This window comes from Carcharodon carcharias, chromosome 21, assembly GCF_017639515.1.
Source record: "Carcharodon carcharias isolate sCarCar2 chromosome 21, sCarCar2.pri, whole genome shotgun sequence".
Lineage (NCBI taxonomy): Eukaryota > Metazoa > Chordata > Chondrichthyes > Lamniformes > Lamnidae > Carcharodon > Carcharodon carcharias.
In genome coordinates, this window is record NC_054487.1 from 21,169,592 (window position 1) to 21,196,163 (window position 26,572).

General features: G+C 45.3%; 1 protein-coding gene across 2 annotated transcripts in view; it reads left to right on the plus strand.

Annotated features, from left to right (window-relative positions):
* The first annotated feature begins 13,915 nt into the window (after nucleotides 1-13,915).
* Nucleotides 13,916-26,572, plus strand: part of ddx11 (DEAD/H (Asp-Glu-Ala-Asp/His) box helicase 11) — an 85,643-nt gene continuing 72,986 nt past the window's right edge. The window contains exons 1-4 of one of the 2 annotated variants that reach the window (XM_041216427.1): nucleotides 13,916-14,055; nucleotides 14,804-14,947; nucleotides 23,366-23,611; nucleotides 24,420-24,506. In XM_041216427.1, coding sequence (XP_041072361.1) covers nucleotides 14,807-14,947; nucleotides 23,366-23,611; nucleotides 24,420-24,506 — 474 coding nt within the window. In that variant the 5' untranslated portion in view covers nucleotides 13,916-14,055; nucleotides 14,804-14,806. Of the gene's footprint in view, nucleotides 14,136-14,803; nucleotides 14,948-23,365; nucleotides 23,612-24,419; nucleotides 24,507-26,572 lie in introns of both variants that reach the window. The other variant, XM_041216428.1, reaches the window with a different exon arrangement.

The following is a 26,572-nucleotide window of genomic DNA, read 5'->3' on the forward strand; positions in this document are numbered from 1 at the left end:
ATCCACCTTCAGACCTTTCAGTTTTCCTAGCACCTTCTCCTTGGTAATGGCCAACATATTCACGCGGCCCCCCCGACTCTCTTGAACTTTGGGGATGTCACTCGTGTCTTCCACTGTGAAGACTGACACAAAGTACCTATGCAGTTCCTCCACCATTTCTTTGTTCCCCACTACTACTTCTCCAGCGTCATTTTCCAGCAGCCCAATGTCCACTTTTGCCCCTGTCTTACCCTTTATATATCCATAAAAACTCTTGCAATCTTCTTTTATATTACTGGCTAGTTTACCCTCATATTTAATCTTCTCCCTCCTTATTTCTTTTTTAGTTGTCCTCTGCTGGTTTTTGTAGGCTTCCCAATCCCTTGGTTTCCCACTGCTCTTCGCCGCATTGTCTCTTTAGCTTTTATGCTGTCCTTGACTTCCCTTGTCAGCCATGGTTGCCTCATCCTCCCTTTAGTATGCTTCTTCTTCCTAGGGATGAATTTTTGCTGTGTCTCCCAAATTACTCCCAGAAACTCCTGCCATTGCTGTTCCACTGTCTTTCCTGCTAGGCTCATCTCCCAGTCAATTCTGGCCTGCTCCTCCCTCATGCCTCTGTAATTGCCTTTATTCAACTGTAATACCATTACATCTGATTCCAGCTTTTTCCTCTCAAATTGCAGAGTAAATTCTATCATATTATGGTCACTTCCTCCTAAGGGTTCCTTCACCTTAAGCTCCCTTATCAAATCTGCCTCATTACACATCACTAAATCTAGAATTGCCTGTTCCCTAGTGGGCTACACCACAAGCTGCTCCAAAAAGCCATCTTGTAGACATTCCACAAATTCCTTTTCTTGGGATCCACTACCAACATGATTTTCCCAGTCTATCTGCAAATTGAAATCCCCCATGATCACTGTAACCTTGCCTTTCTTACACACCTTTTCTATCTCCTGGTGTATCTTGTGCCCCACATCCTGACTACTGTTCGAAGGCCTGTACATAATTCCCATTATGGTTTTTTTACCTTTGCGGTTCCTCAACTCTACGCACACAGATTCTACATCATCTGACCCTACATCATTTCTTCTATTGATTTAATTTCATTTCTTACAAACAAAGCAACCCCACCCCCTCTGCCAACCTGACTATCTTTTCGATAAGATGTATATCCTTGGATATTTAGCTCCCAGTCCTGATCCCCTTGCAGCCATGTCTCCGTAATGCCCACCACATCATACCTGCCAATTTCAATCTGCGCCACAAGCTCATTTACCTTATTTCGTACACTGCGTGCATTCAGATACAACACCTTCAGTCCTGTATTTCCCGACCCTTTCTCATTGTCGTCCCTTTATCTGATGTGCTTGAAGCTAGATTCCTAGCCCTTTCCAAACACTCTGTCCTATTTTGTGTTCTGGAGACTTAATAGCCTCTCCTGGGCTCTCCTTTCTTTTCAGTTTTTTCATAATTTTCCCTGAAGTTGAATCTACCCCCCCCAAAAGCTAACCTGCTGCTTTGTTTCTCATACTTCTTGGAGTTTTACCCTCCGCAGCCCCCAACTTTCTAGTTCAATATTGACTTAAATAACTTCGGACCTCAATGTTAGCTCCCTTTTTGTTTCCAGCCAGGGTGCTGGTAACGTGAGATGAGTGTTTCAGCATTTTCAGGTGGGTGGGTGGGTGTGAAGAGATCAGACACAAGCACCATGGCCAGAATTTTCGGCTCACCGAGTGGGGGTAGGGCCCGCTCTCCGAGGTGTAAAGTGAGGCGGGGTGAATTCGGGCCTGCATCCCGACATCACCACGTGTCATTACGATTTTCAGTTTGGCTGGCTCGCAGCCCACTCAGCTTCACGCCCTGCTGAAGTGTCAAAGGCCTATTAAGGCCATCTAAAAACAAATTAAACCAATAAACTGAGCTGCCACGGGCGGGATGAGGTTTCATGAAGGGTTTATAAACTGAGTCAACATTTTTTTAAAAATTCATTGACATGTCCCGGCTCATGTGACACTGTCACATGAGGGGACGTCTTAAAATTTTTCCTTTTCTTTATTTAGCTTTTTAAAAGTTAAACTAACCTCCCTGGGGCAGCTGCGTGCCTCAGGGAGATTTCTGCGCTCTTTTGCGCGCTGCACGAAAGAACACAGGCCACGACTCAGGAAACCCTCTCCCCGCCCGCACAGGGAGCGCTCAGCGTGATCACGTGTGCATCACGCTGGGTGGCCCTTCATTGGAGGCGGCGATCAGGTCCACGACTGCCCCTGTTGATGGGGTGGAGGGGGGATATCTCCCCCATGTGTCCCCACATGTCTTTCAGTGTCCACCAAGCATCCAGAATCAGAGATTCCCACCTCAGTCGGTGAGATGTTTATCTCATTATCATTGAACTTATGTACTTAGCAATTCCTGCAGTCAAGTTCAGTTTTAATGACACCATGTATGCCCACATAGATGGTGTAGCCATGGGATCATCTCCAGGTCCAGTGCTCACTAACATTTGCATTGGTTCCCACAAGAGATGCATTTTTGATGGAACGGGCCCTAACTGCCTACCCTGTGTATATTTCAGATATGTAGATAACAATTCTTTGAATCTGCAGCCAGCTGTAAGGCTCCATCCTACATTCAAATTTACTTTTGAAATGGAGCAGTCTAACATGCTCCCTTTGTTCGATGTGCTAATTGAGAAATTTACTAATGGGTTTTCCACAAACTTTCCTTCACTGGTAAATATGCATAATGGGATTTGTACAGTTCCACACGCAATAAGATTGGCCTCATCAACAATCCTGTAAATAGTGCCCAAGCCATTTGCATACCTTGCAAGCTCAATGCAGAAATAGGCTGCATCAAAGTTATCCTGCAGGGCAGTGGCTATCCTGATCAAATCAATTCACTCTGTATCACGCAAGCTTGCAAATGGGCCAAAGGCTGCAACTTTAGGACCTGCAAAGTGTCCTGTCTACCTTAAATTGCCCTGGAAAGGCAAAGTATCTCAAAAATTTGAATAACAGGTTAAGCAAGCTGTTTCATGCTACTGTGCAGTGGCTACGCCAATGGTATTTTCCACTAACAGGATGCTGCCATCAGTCCAAAAAGACATTCTGCCTACCACACAATTGATGAATGTTGTGTATGAATTTCAGTGCCACTGCGATGCCAGGTACATCGGCCGTACGTCCCAATGATTGGCTGATCACATCAAACAGCATGTTCCTTTGGTTGTTTGTAATTGGCAGAGTACAGCCCACGCTTGCAAAACCAGCCCGTGCTTGCAAAACCCAAAACAAAACACCTACTGTCAGATGTGATTCCATGATTGGGCAGCACTTGCTGAACAATCCTGATTGTGCTAATAGCTACATTAACAACCAATTGAAGATAATCAGTTTAGCTTGTAAGCAGTATACATTCACACACAGGGACCTGCTCTCTGCAAGCAAAAGGAATATGTTCAAGCTTTGCACCTTTTTTGAATTACCCAGGAGCTTGGGAAGCCTATAGCTCCCTGTTGCTTTCTTTATGGCAATGCCTCAGCCAATCAGAGTCAATTGTGGTGATCATTCAAAACTTGGCATTCTTGTGCTTGTCCTGATGAGTGCAAGATGAAAACTTCAGTAACCTGTCTCTCTTTTCAGCAATATTCAAGATGTTTACCTATGACAAAGAGAAGCTTACCAATGTGTTTATTCATTGGCTTTTGGGGAAAACAAGCTATTGTTGGCATATTAATTACCTTTCGGCAGAAATACACATTGGGTTTTTAAAAAGCAGAGGTAAACTCTTTTTCCAAATACAATTCTGTGGAAATATAGTCAAGGAAACCCAAAGCTTTACAGTAACCAGGCCAATGCAGTCCCACAGAGCGAAACCAGAAGATGGTGATCAACCAACGAATCATGTCGGACATGGAGGAACAAGGGGCCCGGCTCACGACCACAGGTACTATCTGTCATTGGTGACTGTGGCCAGAACTTCCTCAGTGCAGTGGTCAGAGCAGAAAGCAGACTGAAGGCATTTGAGTTGTGGGAGGGTAGAGTGGAGCTAAGAGGTGAGGACACAAAGACCTCAAAGAGGAAATAGAAGGTCGAATGACAGTGGGAGTCAGAGAGGGCAGTTGGATCAAACTTGGGTTTTCCAAGGAGGGAGGAGATGATAGCAGCATTGGAAGGCAGAGTGGGAATGCTCGAGTAAAGGGAGCTATGTATGGAATTGGCAAGGATAAAGACTAGGAAAGATGAAAATTAGGAATTGGAAGGGCTGGGCTCAAGGCACAGATATAGCAGGAGGCAGATTTCCTGGAAGAGATATAAGCAAAATACTGTGGATGCTGGAAATCCAAAACAAAAACAAAAATACCTGGAAAAACTCAGCAGGTCTGACAGCATCTGTGGAGAGGAACACAGTTAACGTTTCGAGTCCTCATGACTCTTCAACAGAGCTAAGGAAAAATAGAAAAGAGGTGAAATATAAACTGGTTTAAGGTGGGGTGGGACAGGTAGAGCTGGATAGAGGGCCAGTGATAGGTGGAGATAACCCAAAGATGTCATAGACAAAAGGACAAAGAGGTGTTGAAGGTGGTGATATTATCTAAGGATTATGATAATAAAGGTGCAGATAGCCCTAGTGGGGGTGGGGTGGGGGGAAGGGATCGAAATAGGCTAAAAGGTAGAGATAAAACAATGGATGGAAATACATGTAAAAATAATGGAAATAGGTGGGAAAAGAAAAGTCTATATAAATTAATAGAAAAAAGGGGGATCGGTAAGGGGGTGGGGATGGAGGACAGAATTCATGATCTAAAGTTGTTGAACTCAATATTCAGTCCGGAAGGCTGTAAAGTGCCTATTCGGAAGATGAGGTGCTGTTCCTCCAGTTTGCGTTCAGCTTCACTGGAACAATGCAGCAGGCCAAGGACGGACATGTGGGCATGAGAGCAGGGTGGAGTGTTGAAATGGCAAGCGACAGGGAACACCATCGGTCTGTCCACAAGCATGACCCAGACCTCCCTGTGGTTGCCATTTTAACACACCACCCTGCTCTCATGCCCACATGTCCATCCTTGGCCTGCTGCATTGTTCCAGTGAAGCTCAACGCAAACTGGAGGAACAGCACCTCATCTTCTGTCTAGGCACTTTACAGCCTTCCAGACTGAATATTGAGTTCAACAACTTTAGATCATGAACCCTCTCCTCCATCCCCACCCCCTTTCCAATCCCCCCTTTTTCCAATAATTTATATAGATTTTTCTTTTCCCACCTATTTCCATTATTTTTAAATGTATTTCCATCCATTGTTTTATCTCAACCTTTTAGCCTATTTCAATTCCTTCCCCCCACCCCAACCCCACTAGGGCTGTCTGCAGCTTTATTATCACAATCCTTAGAAAATATCACCAGCTTCAACACCTCTTTGTCCTTTTGTCTGTGACATATTTTGGTTATCTCCACCTATCACTGGCCCTCTATCCAGCTCTACCTGTCCCAACCGCCCCCCCCCCCCCCAACTTAAACCAGCTTATATTTCAACACTTTTCTATTTTTACTTAGTTCTGTTGAAGAGTCATATGGACTCGAAACGTTAACTGTGTTCCTCTCCGCAGATGCTGTCAGACCTGCTGAGCTTTTCCGGGTATTTTTGTTTTTTCCTGGAAGAGATGTTGGAATAACAGTGGATGTGGGTAGGATTCTCAACTAAATAAAAATACCCTCAGCAGCACTCTCCACTTTTAGTATTCTTCATCAAAACAGTCCAATTGAGTTCATGCAAAACCAAATGTGTCTTAATCCTTATCACAGCTTCAGCCGGGTACTGATGAACTATGATTCCTTACTCTATAAAAGTAGGGATCGAAATAGGCTAAAAGGTAGAGATAAAACAATGGATGGAAATACATTTAAAAATAATAGAAATAGGTGGGAAAAGAAAAATCTATATAAATTAATAGAAAAAAGGGGGATCGGTAAGGGGGTGGGGATGGAGGACAGAGTCTGTGTTTATGAGATCTGGGAACTAATTTTTTTCCCTTCCTGAAGACGATGACTCCTCACAGTGCTGGGGGGTGGGGGGTCCATATGCATCAGTAGCCTACAAAGGCTCACTAATGTGACCATTATTACTGTTTAAGCATCGGCTGACCAATTAACGGGCAGCCAGCATGAATTGAGAGCTGAAACGCTTAGCGCTGCCTGGATGGGGGGGTGGGGGGTGGAACAAGGGCAAACAGGGAAGTCAGCGCATGTGCACGGATGCACTCACTGTAAGCTCCCTGAAGGCACAGAGCTGCCTCAGGGAGCTGAAGGTTTTTAACATTACGAATAAAGAATGGAAAAATAAGGAAGACATGCCCCCTCGTGTGACTCTGTCACATGAGCAGGGACATGTTAAAAATGAGTTTTAAAAGTTTTTTTAAGAATCACTGGTCGAAACCTCATCCCGCCCGTGGATGAGATTTCGCAAAAAATGCAAAGGCCGCTTGGCCTATTCGCCCGCCCGCCAACCGTAAAGTTGGACAGGCAAGGAGAAATCAATTCAGTTAATGAATGAATGGGCTTTACAGCCCTCTTAATTGTCAGTGGGCTCGCTGTCGACTCCCACACGTGGCTGCCGACCGAAATATTGCGCACTATTTCCCTCCCATTCGGATTGGGCGCACACCTGCCTAACCCAACAAGAGAAAAATTCTGCCATTCTTTACTCCACATTTCTAAACATTGAAATCCATCTACACCCTTCGTTCTTCTGAATCTTCACAATTCTCATCATACTTTACTATTACCTCCCCTTCAAATTTCCTGTTAGCAAATTCAGATTTCTGTTCCCTTCATTTGTAAGTCCAGATCATATATATTCAAGTAAGAGCAGCTGAAAAACTGAACTTTTTGAAATTGCTTTCCGACAAAATAACAATGGCTGCATTTAAAATTATTTAATTGGCTGAAAAGTGCTTCGTGATGTCTTAGAGGATGTGGAAGTGTTAAGAGAAAAACTAGCCTTTCTTTTAAGACCACAAACACATCTTTCAGTCTGACAAAACTGTTACTCTACCCTTTGTGTCCTGCTTTCCTAGTGTTTCCCTATCCATGTAGACATTTCCCTTTAATGTCATATGTACCTTTAACTCAAGACTCCTGTATGCCGCACCTTGGCAAATACATTTTTGAAAGTCAATATGCCATATCCACTGCATTTTCTTTACACATTCTCTGTTATTTTTATAAAGAATTCTGAACAGGAAAGCATCAGACTTGGCTCAGTAACACTCAGCTGAGTAGGAAGGTTCCCAATCCAGATATTTCAGTCCATAATCTAGGTTGACATTTCATTTCTCAAAAGCAATTTCTGCTACTGACAAATTGTTGCCAATAGCACTTCCAAATTAATGTCAAACAAACCTTAGCGCTAACTCCTAATTCCATCTCCTGACCTTAAATTTTGGAACAGCACAATGCACAATGGCTGCTATGCGAATATTTATTGTGACATCCTCAGTGATGCAAGCTGACCACATTGTCAACAGTTATTCTGAAACGTATGATCTGGTCATTTATATCACTGCTTTTTGAGGGTCCTTTTCAAGTATGAATCAACTGCTGTGAACATAGGAAACATAGGACTTAGGAGCAGGAGTAGGCCATTCAGCCCTTCGAGCCTGCTCCGCCATTCAATAAGATCATGGCTGAACTGGTTGAGGTCTCAACTCCACTTTGTTGCCAGCCTTCCTTAACCATTGACTCTCTTATCTATCAACAATCTGTCTAACTCAGCCTTGAATAATTCAATGACCCAGCCTCCACTGCTTTCTGGGGACAAGAATTCCACAGACTAATTACACTTTGAGAGAAAACATTTCTCCTCATCTCCGTCTTAAACGGTAGACTTCTTATTCTTAAAGTGTGTCCCCTAGTTCTAGAGAGTCTCTCCCACAAGCGGAAATATCCTCCCAGTATCCACCCTATCAAATCTCCTCAGGATCTTATATATTTCAATAAGATCACCTCTCATTCTTCTAAACTCCAATGGGCATCGGCCCAAGATGATTCCTACATTACAAACGATGGCAACACTTCACTGACTGTAAAATACTTCAGGACTTCACAGGTCAAGAAAGGCACAATATAAATACATGCCCTTTCTTTTAGAATGTTGATCAAGTGCAAAGTGTCTTTTAAATATGATGCTCACCAGCTTTGATTAACTCCTCCTGTACTCAGTGATTTCAGTCAGTTTTCCAGCATCTCATTGGTTGTGAAGAACTAAAGCCAAGACCATTTGCCCAACAGTTTCAAGTGGTTTAGATGGCACTTAAGAAGATACCAGAGCTGGCCCTCCACCAACACCAACAAGTACAGGTCACCTCCTCATTCAGAGTAGACAATGGTAATGTAGTAGATAAGAACATAAGAATTAGGAACAATAGACAGCCATTCAGCCCCTCGAGCCTGCTCCACGTTAGTCAGACATTAGTCTGTGGAATTCTTGTCGCCAGAAAGCAGTGGAGACTGGGTCATTGAATTTATTCAAGGCTGAGTTAGACAGGCTTTTGATAGACAAGAGGGTCAATGGTTAAGGAAGGCTGACAGCAAATTGGAGTTGAGATCTCAACCAGATCAGCCATGATCTTATTGAATGGCGGAGTAGGCTTGAAGGGCTGAATGGCCTACTCCTGCTCCGAAGTCCTAGTTTCTTACATTCCTATGTTCACAGCAGTTGATTTATACTTGACAAAGTCCCTCAAAAAGCAGTGATATAATTGACCAGATCATATGTTTCAGAATAACTGTTGACAATGGAGATCATGGCTGATCTTTTTGTGTTTTGATTTCCACATTCCCATCTACCCCGATAACCTTTGATTGTCTTGCCTAGCAAGAATTTATCTACCTCTGCCTTAAAAATATTCAATGGCCCCGCCTCCACCACCTTCTGAGGCAGAGAGTTCCAAAGTCGCACAACCCTCTGAGAGAACAAAATTTCTCCTCATCTCTGTCCTAAAAGGATGACCCCTAATTTTAAAACAGTGACCCCTAATTCTGGACTCACCCACAAGTGGAAACATGCTTTCGACATCTACCTTGTCAAGGCCTTTCAGGATCTTGTATACTTCAATCAAATCACCTCTCACTCTTCTAAACTCCACTGGAAACAAGCCCAGTCTGTCCAACCTTTCCTCATAAGACAACCCACACATTCCAGGTATCAATCTAGTAAACCTCCTCTGAACCGCCTCCAAGGCATTTACATCCTTCCTTAAATAAGGAGACCAAAACTGCACACAATATTAGAGATGCGGTATCACCCATGCCCTGTATAACTGAGGCATAAAATCCTTACTTTTATGTTCAATCCCTCTCGTAATAAAGGATAGCATTCCATTAGCCTTCTTAATTACTTGCTGTACCTGCATACTAACTTTTTGTGACTCATGTACTAGGACACCTAGATCCCTCTGCACCTCAGAATTATGCATCCATTCTCCATTTAAGTAATACTCTGCTTTTTTGTTGTTCCTGCCAAAGTGAACAACTTCACATTTTCCCATATTAAACTCCATTTGCCAGATCTTTGCCCACTCACTCAACCTATCTGTAATGATGTAATTTATCTGGATTTTCCAAAAGACTTTCGATAACATGCCCCATAATAGACTGTTGAATAAGGTCAGAGAATGTGGAATCCGGGGACAAATGGCAGAACGCATTGTTAGCCAGCTTCAAGACGGAAAGCAGCAGTGTGGATGACACTAAAGTGGGGGAGGGGGATGGTCAATATTGAGGAGGACTAAAACAAATTATAGGAGGGCATCAATAATCTTGCAGAATGGGTAAATAATTTCAAAATTAAGTTTAACACAGATAAATATGAGGTAGTACATTTTGATTGGAAGAATAGGGAGGTCAACTATTACCTGAAAAGTGTGAGTTAGATGTGGCAGAGGAACAAAGGGATCTCAGAGTACAAATACATCAATCACTAAAAGTTGTGCCATAAGTTGACAAGGCCATAAAAAAGCAAACCAAGCACTAGGCTTTATTTCTAGAGGGATAGAATTGAAAATAAGGGAAGTTATGCTAAAGCTTTATTGAACCTTGTTGAGACCACACTTTAAGTACTGCGTGCAGTTCTGGTCGCCATATTATAAAAGAATATAAAGGCACTGTAGAGGGTGCAGAGATCTACAAGGATGATACAGGAATATGGGTATACATGTCAGGAAGGGATTGATAAGCTGGGTCTCTTTCCTCTTGAAAAATGGCTGAGGCGTGACCGAATAGAAGTCTTTAAATTTATGAAAGCTTTTGATAGAGTGTGGATACAGAGAGAATGATTCTTCTTGTGGGAAAGAATATAACTAGAGGTCATCAATATAAGATAGTCACAAAGAAATGTCTTTACCCAAAGAGTGATGGGAATGTGGAACTTGCTATCACAGGGATTGGTTGAAGTGAATAGTATAGATGCATTTAAGGGGAAACTAGACAAGAAATGAGGGAGAAGGGAATAGAGGGTTACTATGTTAGATTTGGATGAGGAAAGATGGGAGAAGGCTGGACTGGAGCAGAGACAGTAGCATGGACTGGTTGGGCCGAATGGCCTGTTTCCATGCTGGACATGCAATGTAACTGAACGGCTTGCAGCTGACAGGGTCAACAGATCTTTCAAATGGCTTTGAATCTGTGGTGGTAGGGCCACTCTTTCTCTCACTCAATCTGCTTCTTTTATGTGGGAGTTTCAATGGCAAATCGATACATCGCCCCCTCACCACGATGCCTCTGCCATTGGCTACTCCAGTCAACCCTTCCTCTGCCAATGGCCGCTCCAGTCAATCCTCCCACCGCCACTGGCCGCTCCAGTCAACCCTCCCACTGCCACTGGCCGCTCCAGTCAATCTTCCCACCGCCACTGGCCGCTCCAGTCAACCCTCCCTCTGCCATTGGCCACTTCTGTCAACCCTCCCACTGTCACTGGCCGCTCCAGTCAACCTTCCCTCTGCCATTGGCCACTTCTGTCAACCCTCCCACCGCCACTGGCCACTCCAGTCAACCCTCACTCTGCCATTGGCCGCTCCAGTCAACCCTCCCTCTGCAATTGGCCGCTCCAGTCAAGCTTCACACTGCCTCCTACCCAAAATCCACAAACAGGACTGTCCCGGCAGACCGATCGTGTCAGCCTGTTCCTGCCCCATAGAATTTCGCGCTATCTTAACTCCATTCTCTCTCCCCTTGTCCAGTGTCTTCCCATCTACATCCGTGATTCCTCTGACACCTTACATCACATCAACAATTTCCAGTTCCCTGGCCCCAACCACCTCCTCTTCACCATGGACGTCCAATCCCTCTGAGGGCTCTCCGCTTCTTCCTCGAACAGAGGCCCAAACAATCCCCATCCACCACCACTCTCCTCCGTCTGGCTGAACTTGTTCTCTCACTGAACAATTTCTCCTTAAACTTCCTCCAAATAAAAGGTGTGGCTATGGGTACTCACATGAGCCCCAGTTATGCCTGTCTCTTTATGGGGTATTCCTTGTTCATTCCTTGGAACATTCCTTGTTCCAGTCCTACTCAGGCCCGCTCCCACAACTCTTTCTCCGGTACATCGATGATTACTTCGGTGCTGCTTCATGCTCTTGTTTGGATCTAGAAAAATGTATTAATTTTGCTTCCAATTTCCACCCCTCCATCATTTTCACATGGTCCATCACTGACACTTCCCTCCCCTTCCTTGATCTCTCTGTCTCAATTTCTGGTGATAGACTGTCCACCAATATCCATTACAAGCCTACTGACTCCCACAGCTACCTCAACTACAGCTCCTCACACCTGGCTTCCTGTAAAGACTCCATCCCATTCTCTCAGTTCCTTCGCCTCTGTCACATCTGTTCTGATGATGTCACTTTCTAAAACAGTTCCTCTGACATGTCTTCCTTCATCCTTAATCGAGGTTTTCCACCCACGGTGGTTGACAGGGCCCTCAACTGTGTCCGGCCCATCTCCAGCGCATCCGCCCTCACACCTTCCTCTCCCTCCCAGAACCATGATAGGGTCCCCCTTGTCCTCACTTATCATCCCACAAGCCTCCGCATGCAAAGGATCATCCACCGCCATTTCCGCCAACTCCACCATGATGCCACCACCAAACACATCTTCCCTTCCCCCACCTCGTCAGCATTCCGTAGGGACCGTTCTCTCCAGGACAACCTGGTCCACTCCTCCATCACCCATTACACCTCAACCCCCTCCCACGGCACCTTCCCATGCAACCGCAGAAGTTGCAACACCTGCCTCTTTACTTCCCCTCTCCTCACTGTCCAAGGGCCCAAACACTCCTTTCAAGTGAAGCAGTGCTTCACTTGAACTTCCCTCAATTTAGTCTACTGCATTCGTTGCTCCCAATGCGGTTTCCTCTACATTGGAGAGACCAGACGCAGACTGGGTGACCTCTTTGCAGAACACCTTCGGTCTGTCTGCAAGCATTACCCAGACCTCCCTGTCGCTTGCCATGTCAACACTCCATCCTGCCTCATGCCCACATGTCTGTCCTTGGCCTGCTGCAATGTTCCAGTGAAGCTCAACGCAAACTGGAGGAACAGCACCTCATCTTCCGACTAGGCACTTTACAGCCTTCTGGACTGAATATTGAGCTCAACAATTTTAGATCGTGAACTCTCTCCTCCATCCCCTCCCCTTTTCCGACCCCCCTTTTTTCCAATAATTTAAATAGATTTTTCTTTTCCCACCTACCTCCATTATTTTTAAATGTATTTCCATCCATTGTTTTATCTCTACCTTTTAGCCTATTTCGATCCCTTCCCCCCACCCCAACCCCACTAGGGCTATCTATACCTTGCTTGTCCTGCTTTCTACCCTTAATTAGCACATTCCTTAGATAATATCACCACCTTCAACACCTCTTTGTCCTTTTGTCTATGACATCTTTTGGTTATCTCCACCTATCACTGGTCCTCTATCCAGCTCTATTTGTCCCGCCGCCCACACCCCCCCTAAACCAGCTTATATTTCACCTCTCTTCTATTTTTACTTAGTCCTGATTAAGAGTCACACGGACTCGAAACATTAACTGTGTTCCTCTCCGCAGATGCTGCCAGACCTGCTGAGTTTTTCCAGGTATTTTTATTTTTGTTTCAGATTTCCAGCATCCGCAGTTTTTTGCTTTTAACCCTCCCTCTGCCATTGGCCGCTCCAGTCAACCCTCCCTCTGCCATTGGCCGCTCCAGTCAGCCCTCCCTCTGCCATTGGCCGTTCTAGTCGGCCCTCCCTCTGCCATTGGCCGCTCCAGTCAACCCACCCTCTGCCATTGGCCGCTCCAGTCGGCCCTCCCTCTGCCATTGGCCGCTCCAGTCAACCCTCCCTCTGCCATTGGCCGCTCCAGTCAGCCCTCCCTCTGCCATTGGCCGTTCTAGTCGGCCCTCCCTCTGCCATTGGCCGCTCCAGTCAACCCACCCTCTGCCATTGGCCGCTCCAGTCGGCCCTCCCTCTGCCATTGGCCGCTCCAGTCGGCCCTCCCTCTGCCATTGGCCGCTCCAGTCGGCCCTCCCTCTGCCATTGGCCGCTCCAGTCAGCCCTCCCTCTGCCATTGGCCGCTCCAGTCAGCACTCCTTCTACCATTGGCCGCTCCAATCAACTCTCTCTCTGCCATTGGTCATTCCATTCAGCCCTCCTACCGCCATTGGCCATTGCGGTCAGCCCTCCCTCTACCATTGGCCGCTTCCTGTAGCATCAAGGCTTTCTGATTGGCTACTGAGTGGGGAACTTGGAGAACCCGATTGGCTGAAACCGAACGACGTAACTGTGATTGGTGGATCGTCATTAGGTGGGCTCTCCTTGCCCGCGTTCTCTTTTCTAATGCGCCGATTGGTTCTCCCGCCGGCAATGTGCCCCGCCCTTTCCCCGCCCTTGCAGCCAATGATTGGCCCGGTGGTGTTGTCAATCACCCGGAGGCCGCTCCTCTTCGTGCTCTCTTTGAAGGAGCGGAGCCAGGCCCAAACAGCGGTCTGGATTAACGGAGCAGCCGGCCGGGGGCCTCACACACCCTGGCCCTGGAACCAGCAAGGTGGGCCTGGGTTGGCACCAGTAACGTGGGCTCGGCTGACGAGTCAGGAATGGGCGGGACATCGCCTTATTCAATTGTGGGTGGGTGGATCTAATTGAGGGGTGGAATTAATTGAATGGATCCTCTTATTGAAGGGTAGATCTCCTCATGGGGGTGGGTGTGGGGGTGGGGTGGGGGGGGGGTGGTGTTAGATATCACTGCGAGTGAATTTCATTGGGTAGATCTCCATATGTGGGGTGGTCACCTTGAGAGGTGGATTGAAGGAGTGGATCTCACCGCAGGACAATCTGATTATTGAGGGTGGCCCACATGGTGTGGATCTCCTAATTAAGGTAGATTCATTGTCTGGATCTCCTCGTTGAGGGTGGATCCTCTTACCGAGGGCTTGGATTAGGTCCAACTCCTTGGTGGGCATCTCCTGCTTCATAAGGGGTAAACCATGGGGTGTCCCTTATTGGGGTAGATCTGTTTATTGAGGGGTGGATCATGTGGGACGAATCTCTTGCTTCATGTGAGGGGGAATTAATTTCTTGATTTACCATGGCGTGATTTGAACTTTAAAACTTACCTAGTCCAGGATCACTACCAATAAGCTATTGTTGGCAGATTTAAGTTGAAGGGTCATGAGGATGCGAAACGTCAACTCTTTTCTTCTCCGCCGATGCTGCCAGACCTGCTGAGTTTTTCCAGGTAATTCTGTTTTTGTTAAGTTAACAATTGTCATTCTGTCTACCTTCCTTTTTCATAGGATATGGCTGAAGAGAAATCCCACGCTGCCCCTAGGTTTCTGTTTCCCTTTAAACCCTACTCCATTCAGGAAGAATTTATGACTGCACTGTACAATGTGCTTGAAGGAGGGAAGATTGGAATATTTGAGAGTCCTACTGGAACGGTATGTTTTAATTTTGTGTCAATCATAGATAAGGTTATCTCTGATCACTTGTTTGTGTTGCTTTCCACCTATATCCCTTTTACCCCTCCCAACCCTGCTCCTGTGTCTGGTCCTGGGACAAAGCTCTCTCCTAATTCACTTACATCTGCACTCAAAATATCATCTCACTAGCCTTTGGTGTACCACTCACCAGGATATTTTTAGAATTATCGATCTCCTCAATTACACACTGAGTTCCACTTGTTTTTTTTTAATTCATTCCTGGGATGTAAGTGCTGCTGGCAAGACCAGTATTTGTTGTCCATCGTAATTGACCTTGACAAGGTGGTAATCCTCTGCCTTGAACCACTCCAGTCCACCTGGTGTTGGTGCAGCCATAGTGATGTTAGGGAGTTCCAGGTTTTTGACCTAGTGACATTGAAAGAATGTAGATATAATTCCAAGTCAGCATGGTGTGTGACTTGAAGGGGAATTTGCAGCTGGCCCCCACCACCTGCTGCCCCAGCTGTAGGTGGTAGAAGTCACAGGTTTGGAAAGTCCTGTAGAAGGTGCCTTGGTGAATTCCTGCAGTGCACCTTGTAGATGGTACACACTGCTGCCACTGTGCATTGGTGAGGGAGGGAGTGAATGTTTATGGTGTTTGGGATGCCGATCAAGTGGGCTGCTTTGTCCTGGATGGTGTTGAGCTTTTTCAGTTTTTTTGGAGCTGCACTCATCCAGGCAAGTGGAGAGTATTCCATCAGGGGAGATGGTGGTGTAGTGGTATTGTCACTGAACTAGTAATCCAGAGCCCAGGGTAATGGTCTGGGGACTCGGGTTCGAATTCCGTGGAATTTGAATTCAATAAAAATCTGGAATTAAAAGTCTTAATGATGACCATGAAACCATTGTCAATCGTTGTAAAAAAAACTCATCTCGTTCACTAAAGGAAATCAGCTGACCTTACCTGGTCTCCAGAACCACAGCAACGTGGTTGACTCTTAAATGCCCTCTAGCAAGCCACTCAGTTGTATCAAATCTCTACAAAAGCTTCAAAAAGAAATGAAAGGTCGGACCACCCAGCATCAACCAAGGCACCGGAAACAACAACAGCAATCTCAGCCCTGCCCTCCTTACTAACACCCGGGGGCTAGTGCCAAAATTGGAACACCTGACATAATGACTAGTCAAGTGACAGCCTCAATCATATCTTAAAAATGGTGTCCCAGACATCACCATCACTATCCCTGGGTATGTTCTGTCCCAGGACAGTCCCAGTAGAGATGGTGGCACAGTGCTATATAGCCATGAAGGAGTTGCCCTGGGAGTCTTCAACATCGACTCCAGATCCCATGAAGTCTCATGGCATCAGGACAAGAAAACCTCCTGCTGATTACTATGCACCGCCCTCCTTCAGCTTATGAATCACTGCTCATCCATGTTGAACATCACTTGGGAGAAGCACTGAGGGCAGCAAGGGTGCAGAATGTACTCTGGGTGGGGACTTCAATATCCATCACCAAGAGTGGCTTGGTAGCACCACTACTGACCAAGTCCTAAAGGACATAGCTGCTAGAGTGGGTCTGCGGAAGATGGTGAGGGAACCAACAAGAGGAAAAGCATGATCTCATCCTCACCAACCTGCCGTAGATGCATCTGTCGGATGCATCAGTAGGAATGATCACTGCATAGTCATTGTGGAGATGAAGTCCAGCCTTTACCTTGAGAATACCCTCCATTGTGTTGTGGCAAAGTGTTATGCTAACATGCTAAAGTTAGATTTCGAACATCTAGCAACTCAAGACTGGGCATCCATGAGGTGCTGTGGCCATCAGCAGCAGAATTGTACTCGAACATAACCTCTAACCTCATGGTCCAGCATATACCCCACTCTACCATGATGATCAAGCCAGGGGATCAACCCTGGTTCAATAAAGAGTGCAGGAGGGCTTGCCAGGAGCAGCACCTGGCATACCTGAAAATGAGGTTTCAACCTGGTGAAGCTACAACACAGGACTTACTTGTGTGCCAGATAGCATAAGCAGCAAGTGATAGAGCTAAGCGATCCCACAACCAACGGATCAGATCTTAGCTCTGCTGTCCTGCTATATCCAGTCGTGAATGATGGAGGACAATTAAACAACTCACTGAAGGAGGAGGTTCCACAAACATCCCCATTCTCAATGATGGAGGAACTCAGCACATCAGTGCAAAAGATAAGGCTGAAGCATTTGCTGCAATCTTCGGCCAGAAGTGCCGAGTGGATGATCCATCTTGGCTTCCTCCGAAGATCCCCAGCATCGCAGATGCCAGTCTTAAGCCAATTCGATTCACTCCACATGATATGAAGGAATGGCTGAAGGCACTGGATACTGCAAAGGCTATGGGCCCTGACAATATTCCAGCAATAGTACTGAAGATTTGTGTTCCAGAACTTGCCATGCCCCTAACCAAGCTGACCCTGTACAGCTACAACGCTGACATCTACCCGTCAATGTGGAAAATTGCCCAGGTATTTCCTGTACACAAAAAGCATAATAAATCCAATCTGGCCAATTATTGCCCCAGCAGTCTACTCTCGATCATCAGTAAAGTAATGAAAGGGGGCATCAACAATGCTATCAAGTGGCACTTGCTTAGCCATAACCTGCTCACTGGTACTTTGGGTTCCACCTGGACCACTCAACTCCCGACCTCATTATAACCTTGGTTCAAACATGGGCATAAGAGCTGAACTCTCGAGGTGAGGTGAGAGTGACTGCCCTTGACATCAAGGCAGCACTGGAGTAAGTAGGAATCGGGGGAAGGCTCTCCGCTGGTTGATATTTAGCACATAGGAAGATGGTTATGGTTGTTGGAGGTCAGTCATCTCAGCTCCAGGACATCACTGCAGGAGTTCCTCAAGGTAGTGTCCTCAGCCCAACCACCTTCAGCTGTTTCACCAATGACCTTCCTTCCGTCAGAAGTGGGGATGTTCGCTGATGATTGCACAATGTTCAGTAACATTCGTGAATCCTCAGACACTGAAGCAGTCCAAGTCCAAATGCAGCAAGACCTGGACGATATCCAGGCTTGGGCTGACAAGTGGCAAATAACATACATGCCACACAAGTGCCAGGCAATGACCATCTCCAGCAAGAGAGAATCCAACTATCACCCTTTGATGTTCAATGGCATTACCATTGCTGAATCCCTCACTATCAACATCTTGGGGGGTTACCATTGATGAGAAACTGAACTGGACTAACCATATAAATGCTGTGGCTACAAGAGCAATTTAGAGGCTAGGAATCCTATGTCGAGTAACTCATCTCTTGACCCTCCAAAGGCTGTCCACCCTCTACAAGGCACAAATCAGGAGTGGGATGGAACACTCTTCACTTGCCTGGATGAGCACAGCTCCCACAACACTCAAGAAGCTTAACACCATCCAGGACAAAGCAGCCGCTTGATTGGCATCACATCCACAAACATTCACTCTCTCCATCACCAATGCACAGTAGCAGCAGTGTGTACATCTACAAGATGACCTGCAGGACTTCACCAAACCTCTTTAAACAGCACCTTCCAAACCCATGGCCACTACCATCTAGAAGGACAAGGGCAGCAAATAGCTGGGAACACCATCACCTGGAAGTTACCCTCCAAGCTACTCACCATCCTGACTTGGAAACATATCGCTGTTCCTTCAGTGTCACTGGGTCAAAATCCTGGAACTCCCTCCCTAACAGCACTGTGGGTGTACCTACACCACATGGACTGCAGCAGTTCAAGAAGGCAGCTCACCACCACCTTCTCAAGGACAATTAGGGATGGGCAATAAATGTTGGCCTAGCCAGCGACTCCCACATCCTGTGAATTAATTTTTTAAAAACTCCTGACTTGTGCCTTGCAGATTGTAGATAGTGAGACGCAAATGTTACTTGCCACTTATCAGCCGAAGCCTGAATGTTTTCCAAGTCTTTCTGCATGTTGAAAAGTTGCAAATGATACTGAACACTGCAATTGTTACTGAACATCCCCACCTCCGCCCTTACGCTGAAGGGAGAGTCAGCTTGGATAAAAAAATTGGATTAAGGAGAGAAAACTGTGAGTCTTAGTTAATGGTTGTTTAGCCCCTTGATCACCAAGGGTCAGTGCTAAGCTCACTGTTTCTGTATTATGTATAAAGTACAGAGAAAAATTTTAAGAATTTGTTGAAGATACCAAAGTTGGAGGTCTGCTAAACAGTGAGGATGATACCAATCGATTGCAACAGGACGTAGATAGGCTGTAGAATATGCAGACAAGTGGCAGATGTAATTTAATACAGAAAAGTGTCAGGTGTTGCATTTTGTGGCAGTGATATTGAGGGACACTATAGACTCACTGGCATAGTTGTAAGGAGAGTGTAGGGACTGAGGAACCTGGGCTATTTTTACAGAGATCTTTGTAGATGGCAAGACACACTGAGAGAATATTTGTATCCAGGTAGAGGAGCCCATTTTCCTTGAGAGTAAGACCGGTATCGCCATTGGCAGCAGAGTAATTCTGAGAGCTAAATTTTATATAGGCCCTTCTATTTATAGGTGTAGATATAGGAATTTGTAATGGGAGAAAAGTTGAAGCAGGTGTGACTAATTGTTACATGAATTGTTCAAGTTGTTGAGAGTTTAGATGTTCGATCAAGCAACTTTTTAAACAGCCTGAGGATTGTTCTGCGTTTGTCTGAATACATAACACATGCAAAAGTCAAAGATCATGGAACACACCAGCTGGCCCATTGAGGTTGCCCCGTACTGTCATTATAATGGGGGACTTTAATTACCTGAATGTAGACTGGGACAGTGGTAGTGTAAAGGGTGGAGGAGGGCAAGAGTTCCTAGATTATGTTCTGGAGAATTTTCTACAGCAGTATGTGTCCAGTCCAACAAGAAAGGATGCACTGTTGGACCTGGTTCTTGGAAATGAAGTGGGCCAAGTAGATCAAGTGTCAGTGGGAGAACATTTAGGAGACAATGATCATAGTGTCAGAAGGTTTAGGATGATGGTAGAAAAGGACAATGTGCAATCCAGAGTAAGAATAATTAACTGGAGAAGAGCTAACTTCAATGGGGCAAGAACAGAGCTGGGCTGGATAGACTGGTGGGAAAATCTGTAGCTGAGCAATGGGCTACCCTCAAAGAAGGAATGGTTTGGGCACAGTCAAGGTATATGTCCTCAAAAGGGAAAGGTAGGACAAATAAATCCAGAGCTCTCTGGATGAAATTAAAATAAAGAAGAAAAAGTGAGCTTATGACAGGTGTCAGGTAGAAAATACAATTGAGAATCAAGGTGAATACAGAAGGTTCAGAGGGCTTATGAAAAAGCAAATAAGAGAAGCAAAGAGGAATAATGAGAAAAGACTGGCAGCCAATATAAAGGGGAGCCCCGAAGTTTTTTATCAGCGCATAAATAGTAAGAGGGTGGTAAAAGGAGGAGTAGGGCCGATTAGGGACCAAAAAGGGGATTTCCAAATGGAGGCAGGGGGCATGGCTGAGGTATTAAATAAATACTTTGTACCTGTCTTTACCAAGGAAGCAGATGCTATCCAGGCCACGGTGACAGAGGAGGAAACTCTGTCACTAGAAGGGTTCAAAACCGATAAGGACGAAGTGTTGGATAAACTATCTGTACTTAAAGTGGACAAGGCACCGGGGCTGAATGAGATGCATCCAAGGATATTGAAGGAAGTGAGACTAGAAATTACAGGGGCACTGCCATGATCTTTCAGTCTTCCCTAGATTCAGGGGAGGTGCCAGAGGTCTAGAGAATTGCAAACATTATGCCCTTGTTCAAAAAAGGTTATGAGGATAAGCCCAGCAATTACAGACCAGTCAGTGGTGGGGAAGCTTCTAGAAACAATTAATTGACACAATCAATTAGTCATCACGTGGAAAAATGTGGGTTGATTATGAAGAGCCAGCATGGATTTCTAAAGGGGAGATCATGTTTAATTAACTTGCTGGAGTTTTTTGAAGAGATGATAGGGAGGGTTTATGAGGTAATGCTGTTGATGTGGTGTACATGGACTTTCAAAAGGCATTTGATACAGTGCCTCACAACAGACTTGTGAGAAAAGTTATAGCTCATGGAATAAAAGGGATAGTAGCAATGTGGATACAAAATTGGCTGAGTAATAGGAAACAGAGGCTAACGGTGTAAGGATATTTTTCAAGCTGGAGGAAGGTTTGTAGTGGAGTTCCCCAGGGATTGATATTTGGACCCTTACTTTTCCTGATGTATATTAATGATCTAGAACTTGGTGAAGTTTGCAGATGATACAAAACTTGGAAGCATTGTAAACTGTGAGGAGGACAGTGTAGAACTTCAAAAGGACATAGGCAAGTTGGTGGGACTGGGCAGACAGGTGGTAGATGAAGTTCAATGCAGAAGTGTGAGGTGCTGCATTTTGGTAGGAGGAACATAGACAGACAATATAAAATAAGGGGGTGCAGGAACAGAGAGACCTGGGCGTATATGTGTATAGCTCATTGAAGGTGGCAGAATAGGTGGAGAGAGCAGTTAACAATGCGTATAGTATCTTTGGCTTTATTAATAGGGGCATAGAGTACAAGAGCAGATGCTGAGCTTAGATACTAGTTAGACCTCAACTGGAGTATTGTGTACAGTTCTGGGCACCACACTACAGGGAGGATAGGAACGCGTTGGAAAGAGTGCAGAAGAGGTTTACGAGAATGGTTCCAGTAGTGAGAAACTTCAGCTATGAGGATAGATTGGAAAGTTGGGACTGTTCCCCTTGGAGAGAAGAAGGCTAAGAACAGATTTGATAGAGGTGTTCAAAATCATGAGGGGGCTGGATCAAGTAGATAGGGTGAAACTGTTTTTGCTCGTAAAAGGATCGAGAAGGAGAGGGCACAGATTTAAAGTGATTTGCGAAAGAAGCAAATGCGCTATGGGAAAAAACTTCTTTCTCACAGCCACTGACTCAAGTCTGGAATGCATTGCCTGGAAGTGTGGTGGAGGCAGGTTCAATCAAGGCATTTGAATAGAAAAATGTGCAGGATTATAGGGAAAGGGCAGGAGAATGGCGCTAAGTCATAATGCTCAGTTGGAGAGCTGGTGCAGACACAATGGGCCAAATAGCCTTTTCTGTGCCGTGATAAGTTCAACATAGTCCTCGCTCACCCGCTGTTGTGTGATCTCCTTGGAGAGGTCTTATTTAAAAAAAACCTGGAAACTTCCTCTCGGGTGATCAAAATTAAAACATAGGAACAAGAGTAGGCCATTCAGCCCCTCGAGCTTGCTCTGCCATTCAGTTGGATCGTGGTTGATCTGAGTCTAGTAGCACACATTGACTGCAATTTGTAATACTTCTTAAACCTCCTATCTTCTCTTTGCTGTGATCTCTGCCTCAACCAGGAACTGGCACGCTTCTGTGTGTTAGCAATTCTTGCACAGCATTGTTTGTGTTAAGTCAGAGGATGTGATATATTGTAGAAGAGCAACAATAACTTGCGTTTATTAGCAATTTAGCATTGTAAGACATCCCAAGTGGTTCTCAGGAGCATTATCAAATAATAATTAACACACAGCGACATAAAGAGATATTAGGACAGGTACGCACAAGCTTAGTCAAAGTTTTAAGGTTTTAAGGAGCACCTTAAAGGAGGAAAGAAAGAATTGGCTTTAATATTAGCCGCCGGGTTAGAGTTATCACATCAATCTGTGCAGAATCATGAATTCAAGCACCAAAACATGTTTCCTCTTGTGGGAGAATTGAGAACTCAGGGCCACTGTTTAAAAATAAAGGATCGCTCATTTAAGACAGAGATGAGGAGAATTTTTTTATGTCAGAGGATCGTAAGTCGTTGGAACTCTCTCCCTCAAAAGATGGTGGAAGCAGAGTATTTAAATATTTTTAAGGCAGAGCTAGACAGATTCTTGATAAGCAAGGAGATGAAAGATTATCAGGGGTAGGTGGGAATGTGGAGTTGAGGTTACAGTCAGATAAGCCATGATCTTATTGAATGGTGGAGCAGGCTCGAGGGGCTGAGTGACCTACTCCTGCTCCTAATTCATGTGTTCATAAAACAATGGGAAGACTCGCAAAATAGCATGGAATGAAAAACAGTTTTATTCCGTCACTTTAAATCAGTGCCTTTGAATATGCATTGTGCTGGACATGGCATCATAGCCCCATGGTTTTAATATGAGTTATCCTCATACTCACTATGGGTGTCATCACTGGAGACCTGCTAGAGTGTGAGATGGTTAAGAGATCACCTGTGGCATTGCTCACAGTTTAAGCGCATGCTTCTTAGAACAGTAACATCCTCTCAGTGAGAGGAAAAGTTTTACAGAACGTAACTGCTATAAACACAGGTCTTGTATGTGTTTTGCTAATGTGTTTACTCACTATGACCTCTGTACTAATTCTGGCTGCTGCCTCTCCCGCAGGGGAAGTCACTGAGTCTCATCTGCGGAGCACTCACTTGGCTCAGAGACTTTGAGGAGAAGAAAAAACTGGAAGCAGCTCAGCTTTTGGAAGACCGTGCACCACAGCAAGGGCTATCCCAGGATCTCCAGAATTCCTCAGGTGTTGACTGCAAGGGGTCAGAAGCCAAGGCCTCAGGGGGTGAATTAGACTGGATCACTGAATTTGTGCAGAAGAAGGCTGAGCGGGATCTGGTCGATAAGCTGAAGGTCAGTTTAGGCATAAATTTGAGGTGGGCTTTACATTTGATGATCTTTATTTGGTATTGCCAGCTATGCCATTTGGATTTTCTAGCTGAACAAACCTAACTTTTCAGATACCGCGCTGTCTGATCCTCTGCTACATTGATATGTGGGAATTCTGGTGGATTGAAGAATGTCAATCGCGAAGAATCATTAAAGGCGGGAGCTGGTGTTTTGACAAGAGGCACAAGGAAACTGGGTCCTAACATATCTATGTTCAGAACTTCACCAGAGGCTGTGGAGGAAATCAAAATGTAAAGTTTCAAACATTACAGAGAAAGAAACTGATTTTCAGAGTGGGATCATCACCAAACAATTGGATAAGGCTGAACAATTAATGGAGGTCACTGACCTTAGGAATAAACACTGTGGGGGAGAGAGAGGGAGCGAGAGAGGGTAAAATATTGATTAAAAAACAATTATTGGAATAACTTGAGAAGAATTATTCAAAGTCCGGACACTGTCCCTCACCAGCTCCTTGCTGAGGCCCAGGGGAATAATATTCCTGTCTTTGCCAGCCTTACTGAGAAAGTCCATGAATGAAGAATGGAATTTTCCCACTTTATAATCCAATTTCCCCTAAAGATCGTGGACAGGGACTATGAGTTTGACCTGTCTGGAAACCTAATCAGGAGGTTTGCTTTCTTTGTGAACTGTCGAAGGGAATCTGGGCTAATTCCCTGGGACATGAAGTATATGAAGGGATGACCAAATCGCTAAGTTCAGACAAAGCTTTTCCTAGAGCATTTAGAAATCTCCAAACTTGCTTTTGTAGGATGAAGAATTAAAAAGAAAGAGAAGAGAAGAACGATTGGAACAAACACGTAATAATGTGCAGCTTAAATATGCTTTGAAACGCAAGGTAAGAATTCTTCTTTAAGCTAGACTCATAGACTAATATACGTTTACAGCACAGAAGGAGGCCGTTAGGCCCATCAGGTCAGCACTGGTCAGCAAAGATCTGACTACACTAATCCCATTTTCCAGCGCTTGACCCATAGCCCTGGAGACTATGGCGATGCAAGTGAATATCCAAATACTTCTTAAATGTTACGGGAGTTTCTGACTCAACCACCCTTTCAGGCAGTGAGTTCCAGACTCCCACCATCCTTTGGGTCAAAAAATTTCTCCTCAACTCCCCTCTTAGCCTTCTACCTCTTACCTTAAATCTATGTCCCCTGGTTATTGACCCTTCTACTAATGGAAAAAGTACCTTCCTATCCACCCTATCTATGCTCCTCATAATCTTATACACCTCTATCAGGTTCCCTCTCGACCTTCGCTGCTCCAAGGAAAACAACACCAGCCTATCCAATCTTTCCTCGTAGCTCAGATCCTCCAGCCCAGGCAGCATCCTGGTAAATCTCTTCTGCACCCTCTCCAGTGCAATCACATCCTTCCTATAATGTGAACAGAACTGCCCACAGCACTCCAGTTGTGGCCTAACCAGCGTTTTATACAGTTCCAGCATAACCTCCTTGCTCTTGTGTCTTATGCCTCGACTAATAAAGGCAAGTATCCCATAAGCCGCCTTAACCACCTTATCTACCTGCCATGCTACCTTCAGGGATCTGTGGAGTTGCACACCAAGGTCCCTCTGATCTTCAGCACTTTCCAGAGTCCAACCATTCATAGTGTAATACCTTGCCTTGTTACCATAAGACCATAAGGCATAGGAGCAGAAATTAGGCCATTCGGCCCATCGAGTCTGCCCCGTCGTTCAATCATGGCTGATAAGTTTCTCAACCCCATTCTCCCGCCTTCTCCCCGTAACCTTTGATCCCCTTACCAATCAAGAACCTATCTATCTCAGTCTTAAATACAATCAATGACCTGGCCTCCACAGCCTTCTGTGGCAATGAATTCCATAGGTTCACCACTCTCTGGCTAAAGAAGTTTCTCCTCTTCTCTGTTCTAAAAGGTCTTCCCTTTACTCTGAGGCTGTGCCCTTGGGTCCTAGTCTCTCCTACTAATGGAAACATCTTCCCCACGTCCACTCTATCCAGGCCTTTCAGTATTCTGTAAGTTTCAATCAGATCCCCCCTCATCTTTCTAAACTCCATCGAGTGTAGACCCAGACTCCTCAAACATTCCTCATATGTTAAGCCTTTCATTCCTGGGATCAGTCCTGTGAACTTCCCCTGGACCCTCTCCAGGGTCCGCACATCCTTCCTGAGATACGGGGCCCAAAATTGCTCACAATATTCTACCCCTCCCCAAGTGCATTACCTCATACTTTTCCGGGTTGAATTCCATTTGCCACTGCTCTACCCACCTGACCAGTCCATTGATATCCTCCTGCAGTTTACAGCTATCCTCCTCACTATTTACCACCCAACCAATTTTTGTGTCATCCGCGAACTTCTTGATCATACCCCTACATTTAAGTCCAAATAATTTATATACACCACAAGCAGCAAGGGCCCCAGCACCGAGCCCTGCGGAACCCCACTGGAAACAGACTTCCAGTCACAGAAACATCCCTCTACCATCACCCTCTGCTTCCTGCCTCTCAGCCAATTTTGGATCCAACATGCCACTTTGCCTTGGATCCCATGGGCTCTTACTTTCTTGACCAGTCTGCCATAAGGGACCATATCAAAAGCCTTGATGAAGTCCATGTAGAGCACGTCAAATGCATTACCCTCATCAACACTCCTGGCTACCTCCTCAAAAAATTCAATCAAATTTATCAAACACGACCTTCCCTTAACAAATCCATGCTGACTATCTCAGATTAAGCCATGTGTCTCCAAACATAGACATAGTCTGTCCCTCAGAATTCTTTCTAGTAACCTCCCCACCACCAAGGTTAGACTGACTGGCCTGTTATTTCCTGGTCTATCCCTTCCTCCCTTTTTTAATAAAGGGACAACATTAGTGGTCCTCCAGTCCTCTGGCACCTCACCTGTGGCCAGAGAGGATTTG